This window comes from Protopterus annectens, chromosome 16.part0 (assembly GCF_019279795.1).
Source record: "Protopterus annectens isolate FY-2018-M chromosome 16.part0, PAN1.0, whole genome shotgun sequence".
In the NCBI taxonomy this organism is placed as follows: domain Eukaryota; kingdom Metazoa; phylum Chordata; order Ceratodontiformes; family Protopteridae; genus Protopterus; species Protopterus annectens.
The window spans coordinates 407,272,729-407,292,393 of NC_056750.1; the positions used below are offsets into that span (position 1 = coordinate 407,272,729).

At 39.5% G+C, this 19,665-nt stretch overlaps 1 protein-coding gene across 1 annotated transcript in view; it reads right to left on the reverse strand.

The window, feature by feature from the left end:
• The window catches only part of LOC122790792 (dehydrogenase/reductase SDR family member 4-like), a 582,153-nt gene that overhangs the window by 166,444 nt on the left and 396,044 nt on the right, over positions 1–19,665 (reverse strand). The window contains exons 5-6 of the mRNA XM_044058413.1: positions 1,026–1,077; positions 778–912 (exon numbers count right to left, since the gene is read on the reverse strand). Coding sequence (XP_043914348.1) covers positions 778–912; positions 1,026–1,077 — 187 coding nt within the window. The remainder of the gene's footprint in view (positions 1–777; positions 913–1,025; positions 1,078–19,665) is intronic.

The window sequence follows — 19,665 nt, forward strand, 5'->3', positions numbered from 1 at the left end:
ACATAGGCAATGACAGCAACCTCTCCTTTGATAACCACACTGCCACTGTAGTCAGAAAGTCCTTCTATGTGGCACATCTCATTACAAAAGGTTTTTCATCCAGGAAGAAATAGGTCATAATCCCTTTCTAATCGTCCCTCATTAGACCTATTATAGAATACAACGCCCCATTTGGTATGTACCTCACTAGACACCTACAACAACTGGAAAGGCCACAAAAATACCTCACTAAGAGGATCTTAGGCCTTAGACACATATTCTATATGGACAGACTCAAAAAACTCCAGCTATATTCTGTCTCATCGCCTAATTAGAGGCAATCTCTACTTGACCTACAAAGCCATGTCTAACCCAGAGCTGCTAGATATGCTACACCTAAAGAAATCCCAATCTCTCCATGCCACACACTCCAGTGACCTGAACCTCATTACCACAATAAACAGAATATGCTGGAGGGACAGGTTCCTAACCCAGAGACTTCCCATATTCTGGAACAAACTTCCCACTCACATCAAGCAGAGCACTTCACTGGCCCTCTTTAAGAGAAATCTTGATGAGTGGATGGGCAATAGGAAGTTCACCCTGGGAACCACTTCAGTGGCCTTGCTTGACAGGAGCACTGGGAACTAACTTTGGGCGGCATGATGCCAAGGAATCTTCTTGGGCTAGGCTTATATAGGCTCCAGGGCCATTAGCCTAATACACACCTATGAACAGCAATGAGGTCCGAACCTTCCTCTTCCACTTAGTCAACATAAATGCAGATGAGATACTTACCGGTGTGCTGAATTTAGTTTTGATCAGCCCAGGTGCAACACAGTTCACACGAATGTTCAAGGAACCAACCTCAGGAGCTATGGCCTTGGTAAGCCCTAGAAGGGCAGTCTTGCTAACACTGTATGGACCAAGGTTCTAAAAAGAACACATACAAATTATTAAAACAAGGACATGCTGAAACAGTGCATATGCTGTGCAATGCAAATCTTCCAATAAGGGTGGCACTTGATAACATAAACAATATTTACCGGAAAAGGATGATAAGCAGCAGTAGAAGATATGAACACAATGGAGCCACCTCTGAAACAGAGCATAGAGAAATAAGGGTGATAAGCAGGAATCAAAATCACAGCACACAAGACTTTACTTAATGCAATGATTAACAGGTAGAATACAGAAATGAAAACAAAGATGTCTAATTAGTAGCATAATTTGGGATAAGAGGGCAACGGAGAGAGAAAAAAACAGCATTATAACATAATAGCCAAAATAAATTAATGCATTACATAAAAATGTGTCATGATTATTTGATATGTTCATTACTGCTAAAATACATATGCTTTAAAATCACCTAAACTCACCTGCAACCACTAGCAAAATCATGTATTCAGAATATAATAATTTACTAACAATACTGTTCCATGTATATACTTGTACAACTTGGTTCCCAAAATACAGTTTGTGCAGTAAAATGTAATAACTGCAGAAGAAACAATGGTGACTGAGTTGCAAAAGCTGTACATGAGAGTTATTTGAGTAAATATATTTATTTTCATTCTTTATTTTTTTTTGACTCACCCAATTAATGTGCATAAAATTATTTTCTAAAGCATGGCCAGGACAGGGCACAGCAAGTTGCAACAGTACTAAAGTAAACACAGGGAAGGTGGAAACATGCAGTCAACTGCTTAAAAACTACTATAAGAGGTAACAATGAAAATTTTTCACAGAGAAGGAAAACACATGCATTGCCAACATAGAGTTATTTTAATGACTATATCACCTAGGAAGCGATTACATTTAAGAAAGAAAATGCAAAGTACAGTGAGACAAATCCCTTTATGATGCCCTGCTTGTTGGTGTTCTGTCTGGAGACATTACATGTATCAAGTTGTCCAAATCATTACATCAATAAAGAAAGTTAAGTCTATAAGTTGCTAATGTGTATATAATCTTGTAGACTTTGATTTTTTTTTTCATTTGGCATCTGTCTCATATCATGCAAGTCATTTGATCAAAACACAGCTTCACGTCACTCTGAAAAGGGCACTAGCACTTAGCAGGTCTTATTGGTTAAAAGACAGCAACTTCAAGAGTAAAAGAAAGGAACAGACTGCTATAAAAAGAAGAGAACAGTTATACGGATAATTTCAAACTTTACCAACAAATGAAAAAGACCACTACTACCACTCCAAACTACTACTAAAATGCAAGCTGAAAAAAAAAACTGAATGCCATCCTCACAAATGTACATCCTGCTGGGCGTTCTGCCAGCTGATACATCCCGGAAGATGTGCAGAAGACAGAAATGTGCATGGTCTTAGACAGCATCCACATTTCCCACTTTCAACCGGACAACATAACACTCAGCTTTAGAATAACATTCTTACTGATTATATTGTACATAAACAGAAAACACTGAACATGTGCACAGCTCTGTACAGTCCATTTTAGTATTCCTTCATGACATATCACCATATCAAATGAGCTTTCAGACACAGCTTCTTCAGTCAGGGGGAAAAAATTAATAAAAATCTTAAGAAGTGTCAAAATAAAGGGGTTAAGAAAAATCCAACAAGAGGCAAAAAGCAGTGTTTACGGCAGAATTCCCTGAAGTTCAGTGGTCCCAAAAGGCACTTTATACCTTGAATGAAAATCAAAACTAGAGTGTTTGCTAAAGATACATATACACATCCAATAATTTTCTGATTACCTGTTTGAGTCATTACAGAGTTGCAGGACAGCGGTACCCTAACCCAGCAGTCAGCAAGTATGCAGCACAAACAATACCCCTTGATGCAACATCCTTTCACTCTACCGGTCAAGACTATACAAACCTTCTAAAGAACTTTCAATCAGTCTGGTCAACATGTTTGTCAACCACAAAATCTTCTTTGACAGAAGCAGACAAATGCTTTGCTACCCATGCTTAAGGATCCCACATAAAAAGAACTGTAATAGTCAATGCAGATCCGAGATATGAGCAATAGTCTCCATCTTTTCAGTATTCAAGGAATACAAGTACATGAACATACTGGATGAACAACATCTTAATAAGTAACCTTCAGATGAATTTGTCCCCACACAGAAATGTTGCTCTTATGGAAGATAGGGTAGTATTTGTTGTAAAGAAGAATCTGAATCTCACTTCCAAAAAGTAAAAGTTAACAGCCACCATGAAGGATGTTTTCCAAGAGACAGACTTACAAGTCAGTTAAAACAGACACCTTTAAAGGCAAACAGCAGATCTTATTGTCATAACTGGTTCTTCATCACAGACCAGATATGAAAGATCATCTTTAGAACTTCTTCAACAGCCTGTACTCAGGGTTGCCTGCTGTCAAATTGTAACATGCTGAAATAACTGGTTCATCAAACTTAATGGTGGATTAAATGGGGTGTAGATCAAAGATTTGTATAAGACATAAAAACTAGCTTTGAGATTTACTGATGTGAAGAAGCTATACCTTGGCCCAGAGGGAGAATATTTTCCATTTTGCTTTCTAAGTGGCCCAAGTGGAAGGCTTCCTGGCAATCCATGAGTGTAATTAACTCCCTAGGAAGATAAAGGAGATACTGTAGAAACCATATTTTGACAGTTGCCATTTCCCCGCTGTGTCGATCCTTTAATACTTGCAATGGAATATTCTGTAGGGAAGACTATATTAGAATGACCTGGAACCAAACTCTTCTGGAATGAGCTATGACCCACCTTTACTTATTTAGTTGACTTTGCTTGGGAAAGCACGAATGGGCAACAAGTGAACACCTTTTTCCAGTGGTGGCCTAGGAAGACAACTTCCTCTACAATACTAATAACAATAAGGTAACATAAGAAAAAAACTTGGACTTAAAAGCATGAAAGAAGTATTAATGCAACAGTTTAAAACTACTGGTACATATCAAAACAAAGGCTGAATGCGTACTAACAATAGCAAAATGAGTTCAGGTTTATGGTGTAACAAAATTTATACATCAGCATCTACTCTCCTTTCCTCATTTTGTACACATCAATAGTGACCATCACCTACAGCCAATGTTCACAGTGCCGATTGGCTAGCCCTGCTATGGTAACATTTGTATAGAAATATCTATCTGTACAACTGCAGTTAATAAAAAGATGAGGTTTTAAGACTTTGTACAAAACTCTGGCAAGTGACAATGAGGTGAAGCCAAGTATTGGGAAGGAGACAGAGTCCAAGTAGAATAGAAAAGAAATCAAGAATAAATTAAAGGTACGTAAAGAAAATGTACAAAGAAGAAATAGATGATGGTCAGGAAGAATAAGAGGAAGTTTGAAAGTGCTGGGAAGAAACACAATATGTATGGAATGATGACCAAGGAGTAAATTGGCAAAGAAAGAGACAGTGCGTAACTAAAAGAAAAAGTTTAGAGAAGGAAAGGAGGTGTGCAGTGGTGAAAGTTATGGAATGACAGTAAGATATTTAGTGTGTTGAGATGGTGATAGTAGTTTGCTGAAGAAGTAATGCGGGGAAAACAAAACATTTGGAAGCAAAAGAGAAGGAAAAAGCAATGAGGTGAAAAAAGTAATGTGAAGAAATCTGGAAGAATAAATATGTAAGAAAAGAAGACAAAGTACAACGGCTAAGAATGGGAAATGAGAAGGGTTAAAAAAAGGAGGAGTGGATTAGTGGAAAGAGTAAATTGAGTGGCTAGTAACAGGGATGCTATCTCAGCAGTTTTGACTAGGTCTAATTCCTAGACAGCACTGGTATTACAAATGGTGGATAGGTGAGGGAAGATGGATAATATGGGCTTATCCTGGGAGAGGAGCAAAAGCTTATTATTATTTATTATTGTAGATCAAAATAATCTGACTGGGCAAAGCCCTCTTCCATCGGAAGCCCGGGCAGAAAAGCTCCGTCTAAAACAATCTAATACAAATAAACACTGATACAGTCAAAAACTGGTACAAAGTTACATATCATGAGTCCAAGATTTTCTACAAGTAGCTTCAATAGCAGACAAGGGATGATGAAGGAGCAGGGGGATCTGCACAGGCACCTCTGCCATTCTACTGTGTATGTTTCCATCAGTACCCATCTCCTGCAATATTAAAGAAGCAGAACCTGGATAGCATTGCAGTCTGGCAGGCTAACAACACTAGACCCACTAGTGACCACCAACATTGAGGGAAGCCATCTATTAAAGGAAGCGGTCTTCAAAGCAATCTTTGTGCAGAGTCCTCTAATTTATTTAAGAGGTAGTGGCACACCAAGAAAGTTGCAACAAAGTATTTATCATAACATAGGTATGGCTATGGCCCCTGGAAAAATCTGGAGAGTACCAAAAAAAAATCAGTATTCATTGTGTGAAAGAGATCATTTTTACAAAAGAAAATCAGCAAAAATTACAGAACACAAATGGTTTTATACTGAGCTTTTACTAGAGTACAATTGATGCACAGGTGCTCATTTTTTCACACAAAATAACTACTGATATCATAACTGATTAATTAAGTTTACTGCGTATATACACACACACACACACACACACACACATGTATATATGTACTCTTGATTGAATGACAATTTTCTTGGATCCCAAATGACTGAATTCCAAACAAAAGAAACATCATACAGTCAAAATTACCCAACTAAAATGTTTCAAAAAGTATTTTGTATGGTGTCAACATCCTGCAACATTCAAACACTACAGGACAAGTTGGCATTGCGTATTTGGAACAAGTTCACCCTTTCTGTAAAGCAAAGCATGTTCCTCACTATCATGAAATTATAATTAGACAAGCTGTCAACTTACCAAATGCCTAGACCACTTTTATCCATAATGGATGGGGGTAAATAGCTGGATGAATAAGCAGGACTGTAGTAGGTAAGCTTAAAAAAAAATAAAAAAAAAACAACCAGTCTATTGCCTAAGAGCAACCTATGAAACCTCTGAATCTAATGCAACAAAGCTGAGTTACAGGTTTCACTTCAGTTTCACATCCATATTTAAAAGGCTTGTGGTTGTATCACAGCGCCAATACTACACGTTATGTCAATGACAACAAACAAGTAATATAGCTTTGTTCTTGGGTACTGACATCAAAGGAGTAACTGTTATCCTTACCAACCACTTAAGACCATCACCAGAAGCATCTATAATAAATCAGTAGGACCTTAATAAACTAACTGCATACCTCTAACTGTACATTAAATAACTGAATTAAAGAGAACAAGAGTCAAGAAAATGTAGTAATGATTGTACTGCACTGTATCATAAGAATACAAATTTCAAACAGAAAACGTACATACATCATGCAACCACAAATAATCATTGCTATAACCTGCCACAGGCAAAGTTTTGAGGAGAAATACATATTATATTCAGTAGAAATGCTTATGCTATAAGAAGTTCTTGACTAACATTTTGTCACACAGTGTAATGAGTGCCTATGAGGGACTCTCATTTCCAAAATTTGTGTTGGCCAAAAAGCACCCATAATTTTGCAATTATAAAACAATTTGCAAACTGCAGACACCCCACCACTAGAATTACCCCAATCATAGACAAATGCCTACTTTGGATAGCACATCTCATTACTTAAAAAATCTTTCAGGACCTGATGGTAACCCATGTAAGTCACTCACACATAATGTTAATATTCATAGTTAAGTATCAGGCAATCAATCTGCAGACCATTATAACCCTTGCCAATAAAAAACATATTCAAAATTTCCCCTCTAGCCTTAAGGAGGGCAAGACATGATAGACCAGGAGAGAATTTGAGGCTGTCATTCCAATTATGCAGGTTTACCTTAAAGGTGGCAAGGGTGCTAATCTGCTTGACATGTTGTGGAAGGTTGTTCCAGAGATGAGGGATATGTTGAGATATGACTCTATCACAGCAGTGTGTCTTATTTATTTGCTGATGAAGGTTTAATTGTGTTAACTGAGTATTTGATGTTCCACTAGTTCTGCGAAGGAACAAGAGATCAAATAGGGTTGGATTTTTCATAGCATGAAAAGCTAGACATAGATCTCCATGGAGGAGTCTGAAAAAGACCAAGTACAGAGAAAGGGCTGACAGTCTCCCCTGATAACGAAGATTTTTGAGGCCACTGATCTTTTTAGTTCAGAATCTCTGAGGTTTCTCAAGTTCTGTGATATGTTTAGATAAATACAAACCAAAAGTTGCATTACTTTCAATCATGGGCATACCTCTCAACTGTACAGATTTTTGCAGACTGTCCAGATTTGTGCCTCATATTTTTGGCGTGTTCCTCCTAAAATCTGCACTTTTCTTGCAAATAGCTGAAGACTGAAGTCATTAAATAATGACAAACATTTGAGTTTAAGATTCTACATCCTTCAGAAATTCATGCTAATGCGAAACCTATTATTCTATCAACTTTCTAAGTTTGTAAGAGCAATATTTAAAATATGTCCCTATTTGTCCCCCCCCCCCATCATTTTAGGCTTTGTCCAGATTTTTTGCTCTAAGAGATTGATAGGTATGATCATGGGTCTGACATTATATGACTTAAGAGGAATTAAGACTTCTTTGGATCTATTGGAGATATCTTTGGAAATTAGATGGGCCAGATAAAAGCTTTCTGAACTACTGTAGAGACATGGTACTCAAAATATAAGGAATTATCAACAAGAGTACCAAGAACCCTTACAACAGTGTCTGACTGGAGAGGTACGATTATCAACAAGAGTACCAAGAGGTGCATCTCCTATAAGGTAAATGAAACCATTTGTTTACCAAAATGAACTATGATACATTTTTATTACATTTTATTTGATACCATTGTCCTTGCACCAGCTGTTAACATGGTCTAAGGTCTGTTGGAATAATTGTAAGTCAGTTTGAAGATAGAATAATGACACCCAATTTATAGTCGTCTGCAAACATAAGTTAACCATAGGCCAGAAGTGCTGCCTTGAAGGTTTGAGAAATATATGCCAAATAGGAGATAACCCAAAATTGTGTCCAACAGTCACCACTGGTAACCGTTTTGCTTTTAAACGTGGTACCTGCTACACTAATCACATGGGCTCTATCAGATGACCAGTTAGCTATCCATTGCACTATATAAGAATTTGCATTCAGAGTTACAAGTCTATCAATAATGCTATTTACCAGTTTATCAGTAATGGTAAACCCTGTTGAGATGTTCCTTCTCTAAAATTGCAGCAAATAAAAATATGATGTATGTAGCTACATGTTCAGCCTTGTTACATTCTCTCAGAGTAATTTTTCATCACAAATATTGTAGTCTTTCTGCCACACCAATAAAATCCCTTAAAATATGAAATGATGTGGAGACAGTCTCAGACAAATGGATAATAATTATATTTTGTATATAAAACAAGGCAACCTACCATCCCTGAAGTATGCTCTACACTGTGCTTACCATCTCCTGAGCTTTGTATGAGCACTCAAGTAAATGAAATCAGGAATGAGAAAGGATAACTGTCATGAGAACAGCAAATACTGCTGCCATACAAATAAACATAACTTTCAGTCCATCTTCAAGTTTCTGACAGTAAACACAGACATGATAACTTCTGTAGTACTATCCTATACTGAAATGGTAGGATATTGCAGTTACAGTTCTGTCAGCCCTGTGCAAGACCCATGGCATATTAGGAATTCAACAGCTTCCACACAATCTCAATGCCAATATGGCTCAGAAGGGCTACAGTGTGTGCATGATGGTAACACATTCCTACATGACTGATTTGTATGCGATATACTATCAGAAATTACACAAAGGTGCAACTAGTTCTGTAAACAGCCATATAACACCTAATGACACTGTCAGAAGCTGCTAAACTAGCCATATGCTTTGGTTTCTGATAACTATATGAAAAAAGTATAACACTAAAAAGCAGCAATAGCTATAACATTCACGTAGTTTAAAACACTGTACCTTATATAGCGACAGCAGAAAAATGTGATAAAGCCCTTCAGTTCCACATATGTGTATGAAAGGTGTGTTTCTGTGACTTTCTGATGATGAGATTGCCATCAAGGCACAGGCATGAGTAACTGTGGCACTGTGGGATGAGATCATTGTAATTACCTGGTTATCACACAGGATTAAGGTTATGGGATGTTAACAAGCTGTCTTCTGTATATCAGGGTACAAGGTTGGATTCCTTCTACCTCCTTGTCCCTACGGTGCAATTCTGAGCAAGTCACTTAACCACACAGTACTCCTGCAAAGGGACAATTGTGTCCAGTGGGCTTACCAGTTAACAAATGCATAAAATGAAAAAAAAAAAAATTAGAAGTTTGGCTAGCTCAGTGACTGAAGCATGAAACCATTAATCTCAGAGTCATAGCTTCGAGGCACCTGGGTGAGTATCTTTCACCAAGCAGTTAGCACAGAGGGTAGAGGCCATGAGCTGTTAATGTGCTGCTTCCTGTAATCCAGAGTTTGATTCACTCATCTTCCATTTGCCAACTGTGTGGCTCTGAGCAAAGAACATAATCAGTTTGGGGGCAATTGGAAAACTAGACTAGGCCCATCAATGGTCTTAATTGCATGCGTAGTGACTAATTACGAACCTAATGAAGATTTAACTGTGCACACATACTGAGGCCTTAAAATATCACCATGAAATGTGTTACAGTTATTAATGTGCTGCAAGGTTTAATTACATGGAAACTCCATATCAAATTTCACTGAGGAATACTACAGCTATTTTCAAACTGAAAATGTATTTGTCATGTTCATATTTCCAAACTGATATACAGTACTGTGGAGAAAAATATCTTTTAATATTACCAATAATACAATGCATATTTTTTTGTGCAATGATGCAACATATTAGACTGCAGAATGGTTATGAAGGGCTAGTAGTCAGGTGATCATACTGAAACTATTGCAATTATTGTGGGTACACATTTAGTTGTTAGGTGTTCCTGTCAACAGTGTACTGTCATTGATAATGTTCTGGCATACCTGTGCAGACATGAGATCCCACAAATGACAAATGGTGTATGGCTAAGACAGTGAAATATTCTCCAAAATGTGTACTGCCAGTACCATCAATAGTATGAAATGCAAGTGTAAGCATGTTTAGAATACTTGGACAATTACTATATTGTGTTTTTGAAGATAACTTATTCTACTAAGATATACTTTTTATAATATACATTGCTAATAGCTAGAGTACCTCACTAATACATATTTATGGGTTGGCAGCTTAGTGATTTTTCAAGAGTGAATACATTCCTCCATTACTAACATGCCTTCACACATTTTAGACATGATCTGTATGCAAAAAGTACAGTTGTGTACATTTACCATAAATGTAGATGTTCGAGTGTATTCACTGTTGCAGTCATCACATTTGGGTTATCTGCCTGCAGGTAGCCCTCAGTCGGCCTGAATACCAGAGTCTTGGGATTTCTACGTCGGATGCTGTCGCTTCTTCCATGGCGTCAGGTCATCAGGGTTATAAAACATGCAGCCGACGCCATTACATCAGTTTTTCTTGCCCCAGATGTCAGTAGCCCCCACAACAGGAAGCAATTACATGGTGTGGAACACCCCCAGTAGAAGCTAAATACTAATGTTATAAGATATGGCCAAACAAAGAAGACTAGGAAGAAGTATAGAGAAGTCAGGGGGCTGGAGGGAAGGTAACCAGGACTGCAACAGTGAATACACTCGAACATCTACATTTATGGTAAGTGTACACAACTGTACTATGTTCTTCATGTTTCACTGTTGCAGTCATCACATTTGGGTTGATTCCCAAAGCTGAGGATGGGTGGAGGTAGTCAAGAAGTATTACGGCTGGCAAGCAGGCCCTGTAAGACTGCTGTGGCAAATCCAGCCCTGGATTTGGAAAAGGTAGGTAAGTGGTAATACTTGGTGAAGGTGTGTACAGAGCTCCAGGTTGCAGCTTCCAGGATGTCCCTGGTAGGGACTCCCCTGAGAAATGCTGTAGAGGTTGATGTAGCCCTAGTGGAATGTGTTCTGATCCCCTGTGGGGGTAGGTTTCCCATGGTGCTTGTAACAGAAATGGATGCACTGTGCTATCCATTTAGAAATGGTTTGCTTTGAAATGGCCTTGCCCTTTGCCCCTGTAGCAAAGCTGACTAGCAGCTGGTCAGATTTTCTGAAAGGCTTAGTCCTGTCCAGATAGAACCTAAACTGCCTGTGCACGTCCAGGGAGTGCAGGATCCTTTCCCCTTTATTCTGAGGATTAGGGGAAAAAGGTTGCAAATGAATGGATTGGTTTAAAGCCACACTAGATACCACCTTGGGCATAAATGAAGGGTTAGTCCTGAGGGAAACCCTGTCCGCATGGAAGATAATGAAGGGTTCCACGACCATAAGGGCCTGCAATTCAGACACTCTTCTTGCTGAAGTGATGGCTAGAAGTAAAGCTGTTATCCAGGAGAGGAATTTTAACTCTGCTGAAGCAGCAGGTTCAAAGGGTGGAAGCGTGAGTTTTTCCAATACAAAGTTAAGGTCCCAGGCTGGAGTGGGAGCTCTCCTGGAGGGTCTTAAATTTTTAGCTCCTCTCAGGAACTGTTTTACCAGAGGATTAGAGAAGAGGGGTGGCTCAGTATTATAATGAGCTGAGATGCCAGAGGCATGAATCATAATTGAAGAAGGACAGGCTTTTGTAGAGCATTTCTGTTAAGTAATCTAGTATATTAGGTAAGCTGGGCACAGTTGTGTCCATTCCTTGAGACTGGCTCCAAGAACAGTATCTTTTCCACTTTTCTGAATAGGATTTTCTAGTACTAGGCCTCCTTGCTTCAAGGATGACATCCAGTACCTGTTTACTGAGGGTCGCTGGTGATGAGTTCAGGGGATGAGCCAGGCTGCTAGGGTTTGTAGCTGGGGATGCAAAATCTGGCCCTCCTGCTGGGAAAGCAGGGAGGGGATCTGAGGCAGGTGCCATGGTGGCAGTACTGTCAGACTGTGCAAAAGTGGGTACCAGAGCTGGCATGGCCAGTCTGGTGCAATCAGGATTGTCCTTGGCTTGTCCTGTTTGATCTTTAGTAGAATCTTCGAAAGGAGGGGCAGAGGGGGAAAGGCATAGACTGAGAGGTTTTCCCATGTAAAGGACAGAGCATCCACTTTCCACGCTTGGTTGTGGGGAGTTCTGGTGTAATATTTGCTCAATTGATAGTTCTGATAGGAAGCAAAGAGGTCCACCTCTGGTGCCCCCCACCTGTGAATCAGAAGCTTGAATGATTTGGGTTCCAATTTCCACTCGTGTGGGCCCATTAGATTTCTGCTTAAGTCGTCTGCCAGTGAATTTAGTTTGCCTGGCAGGGATTGAGCTTGCAGGTGCACTTGATTGCTCAAGGCTGTGGTCCAGAGAGCCATGGCTAACCTGCAGAGTGGGTAGGAATGGGTTCCCCCCTGCTTGTTTATGTAAAACATAACTGTGGTATTGTCTGTCTTTATCAATAGTTGCCCTGGAAGGATAAGGCCTTTGAAGGCTGTCAGAGGATTCTGTACAGCTAACATTTCTTTTTGATTGATATGCAGGTGCATTTGCTTTGGGCTCCACTTGCCTTGAATACAGTGTCCTGCCATGTGAGCCCCAAATGCATAGTCTGATGCGTCTGTTGTTTGGATTTGGACGGTAGGGGGTTGAGTGAAAGGGAGTCCTTTGTTGTGGTAGCAGGCCTCTGCCCACCAAAGGAACTCTCCCCTTAGTCAAGGAATGATAGGAATCATTGTTTCCAGGTCATGAGAATGTTGACACCAGAGACTTTTTAAGTACCAGCGAAGTTTCCTCATATGCAGTCTTGCATATGGAATTAGTGGAATACAAGAGGCCATGAACCCTAGGGCTTGCAGAATTTTTCTTGCAGATAGCTGGGTTTTGGTGGCCAGTAGATTGAAGTAGTTTGTCAAATAAATTTGTTTTTCTGGAGTGAGGAATGCCATCTGGAAAGTTGTGTTCAAGCTTGCTCCCAGGAATACAATCTGTTGGCTGGGTACCTGATGTGATTTCTTTTCGTTGATGGTGTACCCCAGTAAGGTTAGAAGTCTCTTTACAAATGTCAGGTGCTAGAGTGGCAATTCCTGGCTGTCCACCTGAATTAGGCAATCATCAAAGTATGGCTAAATTTTAAATTTTCTCTGCTTGCAATATGCAATGGCTGGAGCTAGGCATTTTGTGAATACCCTGGGTACAGTAGATAAGCCAAAGGGAAGTGCAGAGAACTGATAGTGAGAACAAAAACAGGGTGCAAGAGTGGAAAACGTCACTAATAAATATAAAAACAACCACTCTGTAGCCAAATTCCTACAACCCGGATAGAAACTTTTTATTCAAACCTTTAAAATGTCCAAGTATAAAAATATCCAATACAATCCAAATAGGTCAAGCGTTTTCGTCATCAGACTTCATCAGAACATTTTACCATTCCTTTCTTACAGTTTTATACAAGAAGCTGTCTCCATTAATCAACAATAATTAGTTCTTAAAGTGAAAGTACTAGGTATAATAGCATTCAAACAATAAAATGTACCTTTAAAAAGAGAAAATATGTGCAAATGTAACTTTTCTTAAAAGGAAGTAAAAAATTGAAGAAAGAATTATAAAATATTTATAAGTAAAAGTTTTTAAAGTTTAGATGCCCTAAACTTTAGTTCAGGTTTAATACTTATGTGTTCATTAATACCTGGGGCTTCAGTAGCATTTAATTTAAATTGCCACCTTGCCTCTGCCCTAAGCAATTTGTTGGTCCAGTCCCCACCCCTAATATTATTACTAACTACTTCAAGGAAACCGAATTGAAAAGAATGTGATGGGTTCATACTAATATGCTTAAAAAGTGCATTGTTCTCATCCTTTTTTGTAATGCTATAACAGTGTTCATAAATCCTTCTGTTCAGTCTCCTTTCCGTCTTCCCCACATAAAAATATCCACAGTCTTTACATATGGCAAGGTAAACCAAACCTGTTGTTGTACATGAACCTGTAGCGAAAAAAACCTCAATTTCAAAAGGTCCCAATTTTACCTTGGGGGTATCATTAATGTACCTACAGTAGTCACAGGCCCCACACTTAGTTGTCCCTTTCATATTTCTTTTATTGATCGGATGTGGATTTTCCAATAAATGTTTTAGATTACTGTTAATCTTATAAGTGAAAAAAGGTTCACTACCAATAACCATCAATAAATCTTTGCTCCCTTTAAACATGGTCCAGTTGTTTTTAATAATGTTTTTAACTCTGGCAGAAGTTTCACCATGAGTTAACACCATTGCCTGTGAATAATCTTTTCCACCCTCCTGGACTTGGTCTACTGTGACTTCTGTAGCCCCAAGTAATGGTTTAAACCTAGAACCCCATTCACTGGTGACCTGGTCCCTAATTTGAAAAACAAATTCAATAGGGTATCCCCTAGCTGTAAACATGTCCAATAGTCGTTGGGTTTCAATTTCTACCAACCGAAAATTAGAACACATTCTAACAACCCTAACCATTTGGCCCTTGACAAGAGAACTGATAGTGCATAGAGCCTGCTCTGAAACGTAGATATTTCCTACAAGATTCCATTACGGGGATGTGCAGATAAGCTTCTTTTAAGTCTAGGGTGGCTAGCCAGGAGTCCTTGGCTAGCACAGGAAGCAGCTGTTGGAGAGTAAGCATTTTGAACCTTGGGACCACCAGGAAAGTGTTGAGAATAGACAGATCCAGGATAGGGCGCCAAGAGTTTTCTTTTCTGGGTACCAGAAACAGTCTATAGAGTAAAAACCTTGTCCCCTTTGCTCTGCTGGGACAGACTGAATAGCCTTGATACTCAGAAGAGAAAGTACTTGCTTTTGGGCCTCTGCCCATTGATTACAAGGGAGGTCTGGCCATCTGCTTGGGGTTGGCAGTGAGTGGAAGTAGAATTTGTATCCCTGGGATACAGTGTTCAAGACCCATCTGTCCTGGGTGATGTACTCCCAGTTTTTTGCATGCAGGGCAAGTTTTCCTCCTAAGGATGCAAGTACTTGGGCAAGGCTTGGAAGAGTTGAGGATAAGTCAGTGCAAGCTTTTACCATAGGATGCTGGCTTAATACTCCCCGTTTTCCTGGTGGGAGCACTCCATTGCTTAGATCTGTGCATACCCTGAGACTGTAATCTTGGTGGTCTGCTGCCCCTGGGTTTGGACTGAGAAGGTCTGGGAGGGACTGAAAAAGACCACTTTTTAGAAGGCCAATGCCTTCTGAATCTAGGTGGCTGTACCTGTAGGAAATCTTAAACAGTTTGCATAGATTTAGCTTTTTCCTCCATCTTTTTGAGGACTTCTTCTGTTTTATTGCCAAACAGGCGTTCTTGGTTTAATGGTGCATCTAGTAATTTTGCTTCTGACATGGTCTGGTAAGATTTGTTCCTTAAGCCAAGCATGCCTTCTAAGAACAGACCCAGTGACAGTAGCCCTGCAAGACGCTTCTAAGGCATCAAAACCACATTGCAAAGTATGTTTTCCAACTTGGTTAGCAGAATGCATTAACTCTTGCAAATGTTTATGTTCTGCACAATCAGGAATCAACATTATTTTCTGTTTAATTAGCTCCATAATATGTTGCTGATACTTTAACATTTGAAACTGGCAATTTAAAGCTCTGATGACAAGATTGGCAGAGGTGTATACCTTCTTACTCCATCTGTCTAAAGCCCTAGAGTCACTGTCTGAAGGGGTAGGGTTTTTGGCTGTTGTAGCCTTAATGCCTTTAGGTCCCTGGATCCACAGTAGGATTCTTAAAGAGGAATTTGTGGGAGTCAGGTACTCTGTAGTACCTGTCAGGTTTCCTGGGAGGTGGAGGCAAAGTATCAGGGGTAATGCTGGATTCCAAGAAGACATCATCTACAATTTCCAGAACAGGAGGGATAGCTAGAGGCCTGTGCTGAGGCAAGTTTAAAAATTCTCTGAGTCTTTTTTTGGACTGTGGGTAGTCCTGGCACTCCCAGTGGAAAATCTCTCTAAGGGTATGCAGGGTTTCACCAAAAGAAAAATCCTCTGGTGGGGATGCAGAGGGAATGGAATCCTCTGCATCAGAATCCTCATAAGTAGATAAGGGAATGTCCTGGTAATCAGAAAGATCAGAGTCAACAGACTCATAAATCTGAAGAATCAGAAGGAAAATCAGTTCTTGGTCTTTTTGAGGGGGAAGGTTGGCTTCCCCTAATTAAAGTAATAAGGTCTTTGGCCATTCCAAGCATTTGTTTCTGAGGCATGTAAGCCTGAGAATGCACTTTGGTTGTCGGTTTCCTAGGTATAGTGCAAACTCTGGGCCTGAGAAATTCGGTATTTTTTGGTTTGAAATGAAGTCATCAGTTTAATATGAAAATTGGAAGGCCTGAATACACCCTCAGAAGCTGGTGCCTGCACAGCGGCTCTGGACCCATCCAAGGTAGAGACATCCGCAGGTTCCATAGTTGAAGAAGTATCTCGTGGCATACCGGACTCCGAATGAGTCTCAGTAGAGGCCTGCAAATCTGCAGAAGCGGGTATCAGGGGCTGCGAAAGCACCTCACTGAGTACCGGCGGACTGGCGACTAGCTTAACGGAAGCGTCGTCGGCAGTTTTGGACCTATGCAGTCTGTCTCTGTCTTTATCCTTATGTGTTTTCTGAAGATCGGTAGTTAGATAGCTTATTAAAGCCATTTCGGAATACGGAGAACGAGAGCGAAAGAATTAAGTGACAAAAATAGCCCGATGAATAGTTCGGGCATTGAACAAGGAACAAAACTGACAGCGAGGAACATCGTGGTCTGGGCCTAAACAGGTGACGCTGTAAGAATGAAAATCTCTGTGAGGTATTTGCTTTCCACAGGCAAGACAATTATTAACTTTTTCTAACGAGCAAGAAAAAAGGATCCCCAATGGGGTACTTATCTCTTAGAAGACTTCGATCTGAAACTCGAAAAAAAAAATGAAAATTTCAGGAGGCGGCCGACCGGCACTTGCTAACTGCTTCTGCTTCGGACACTGCATGGCAAGAAAAGCTGATGTAATGGTGTCGGCTGCATGTTTTACACACCTGACAACCTGATGTCATGGAAGAAGCGACAGCATCCGACACAGAAATCCCAAGACTCTGCTATTCAGGCCGACTGAGGGCTACCTGCAGGTAGATAACCCAAATGTGATGACTGCAACAGTGAAACATGAAGAACATCTTTGTACTACTATGCAGTTTTGTTTGTAGCGCTAAGTACACATTACAAGCGCATGGAGTTTGTGTACCCAGAACCACACGTCTGTTGTTTAACAAATGATGCATCATATAACAAAATTCAGCCCCAGTCGAAGGTGGTAAATCAACACCAAAAAACACCTGTGTCACTACTCAGGGAAGAACAGAATACAAAATAGCGTGAAAAACAGTTTATTCTCTCCTTTCGTCCTAATGGACCACAACAAATTTTACAAGAAAGTGTGTTCTGCAAGTATGATTTCTCAACCTCATGCTCCCAAGATTAGAACCATAAGAAATAAATTCACTTGTTATCACTTAAAAAAATGCTTTGTAGTTTTGTACTGTGTATATTCAATGCATTTCTGAAAAGTAGGTGCTGCAACTGAGGACTGGTATCCGTAGCAGTAATTTCGGAATGACACAAATTATCACTATATTGACTCTCTCACCAGATGGTATTCACTGAAATCTTTGTCCTGTGTTAGCAATTATTTATTACCTATATTTGTATAACAGTGTTAAGTATACCTAAACAAGAGCATTTCCTTCCACTTTCTTCTTTCTGTATAACCAAAATTCAAGAGTTCTCTAAATGATGAAGAAGCATGTACCCTCATTAAGTGAGAGTGCATCAACCCACCATGACTGCCTCAGATGATAACCATTATTTTACACATGCTTATTCCCTCTAATGCTTTCTATAAATGGTTACATCAGATTTACAGAAATGAAACAGTGCTTACAGAAAGGTATACTGTTTCTTGGTGGAATAACACATATTCTACTTGTTTATTTAAATTTTTAGGTAGTAAATGCTAAGAACTACACACTCCATCATATTTACATAGCATAAGACCCACACTTTTACCATTTTCTGCATTGTACAATAATACCTAAAAAGTAATATGCAATGTTTTTGTTTCATTTTTTGTATCCAACTACGAAATGATATGATGCTAGCCTGTTCATTTTTAGAGTTGCCTTTTGTATTGTACTGAGAAACTAACAGCTTATTGCGTCTGCTGTATGGTAGGTAGCAGACAAGCACCTCTAAACTATGGTGTATGCAATTTTTTGTCCAGGTTGCACTTTTATTTATGTATGACATCTGTTTAGATGTATTCCAATACTGGCAATGGTTCTACACAACTGTAAGTAAATAACTCTGTGGTCAAAGAGCCTATTCTAAGCCTTCACTTTTGCTGAACACAAACTCCCTCATTTTGTTAGATCAACAAAGTACCTGAGTCTATAAACACAATTGTTTTAGGTTTCTGATATGGAAGCCTACTACTGGTTTATTCTTACTCAGATTACTGCGCACTGTGTACAAATGGATATTTTCTCTCTAAGTTTTTTCACTTTGTACTCTTCCGTCATATTGAAATCATCTTTTTTACTCTGAATGTGTCTCTTTTAGTACTTTGCCAAACTAATCTTGATTTACATTAAAACTTTTATCCTGTTTAAGCATATATTTATTATCTATTGTTGTTAACCAATAAAATATGACTAGGCACAACTCATTTTCAGTGAAGGCTTGGGGAGAAAATTCCCAAGAAAAACACAAATAAAAAAATCAAGTGACAAAACAAGAAAAAAGGAGTAACATCTAAATGGCAATGATAATGTTTGGTGTAATAGTTCACATGCTCATAAAACGCAATATTATTTGAAAATGTGCAAATACAAAAAAATGTGATAACTGTAGGTAGGTACAAACAAGGGAAAAAACAAAAGTAGGAAATGGCTCAAAGACACGACCCAGGAAGTTACAATTGAGGAGTCCACCTCTACAAAGAGACCAGTCACAAGTGAAGTCCCCCAGGGATCTGTCCTTGGACCGCTCCTTTTTGGCATTTACTTCTCAGAAGTCAAGGCCAATGTCAGTGGTCTCTGGCTGACTAAATCTGCAGATGATTGCAAAGTAGGAGCTGTCATCGAATCGCATACTGACGCAAATGTTCTCCAGGAGGGGCTGCCACAGACAATCAACTGGTGTCAGAGCCATGGACTAAAGCTAAATGTCAAGAAATGCATAATAGTATCCTTTGGGAAGTCACCCATCCCTGGTAACTATCATACTGACAACACACCCCTTAGAGTTGACCTAGTAGTCAGGGACTTAAGAGACACACACAGATAGTAATCGAACCTTTGATCATCACATGTCTACAGTGGTGAGGAAATCATTCTATGTTGTGCAACTTATAAAAGGTATGGCATCTAAGTCCAAGGAAGTCATTATTCCACTGTATTTGGCATTCATCAGAACTATCACGGAGTACAATGCCCCCTTTTGTACGTACCTAACCAGGCATATCCAACAACTGGAACATCCACACAGGTTCCTCATTAAAAGAATACAGGGGTTAAGTAAAATACCCTATGCTGACCACCTCAAGGCCCTATCCCTGTTTTCTGTCTCTTACAGGCTTATGAGGGGAGATCTATGCCTGGCATACAGGGCATTGTCAGACCCCTCTCTGATGGACCTCCTGCACATCCA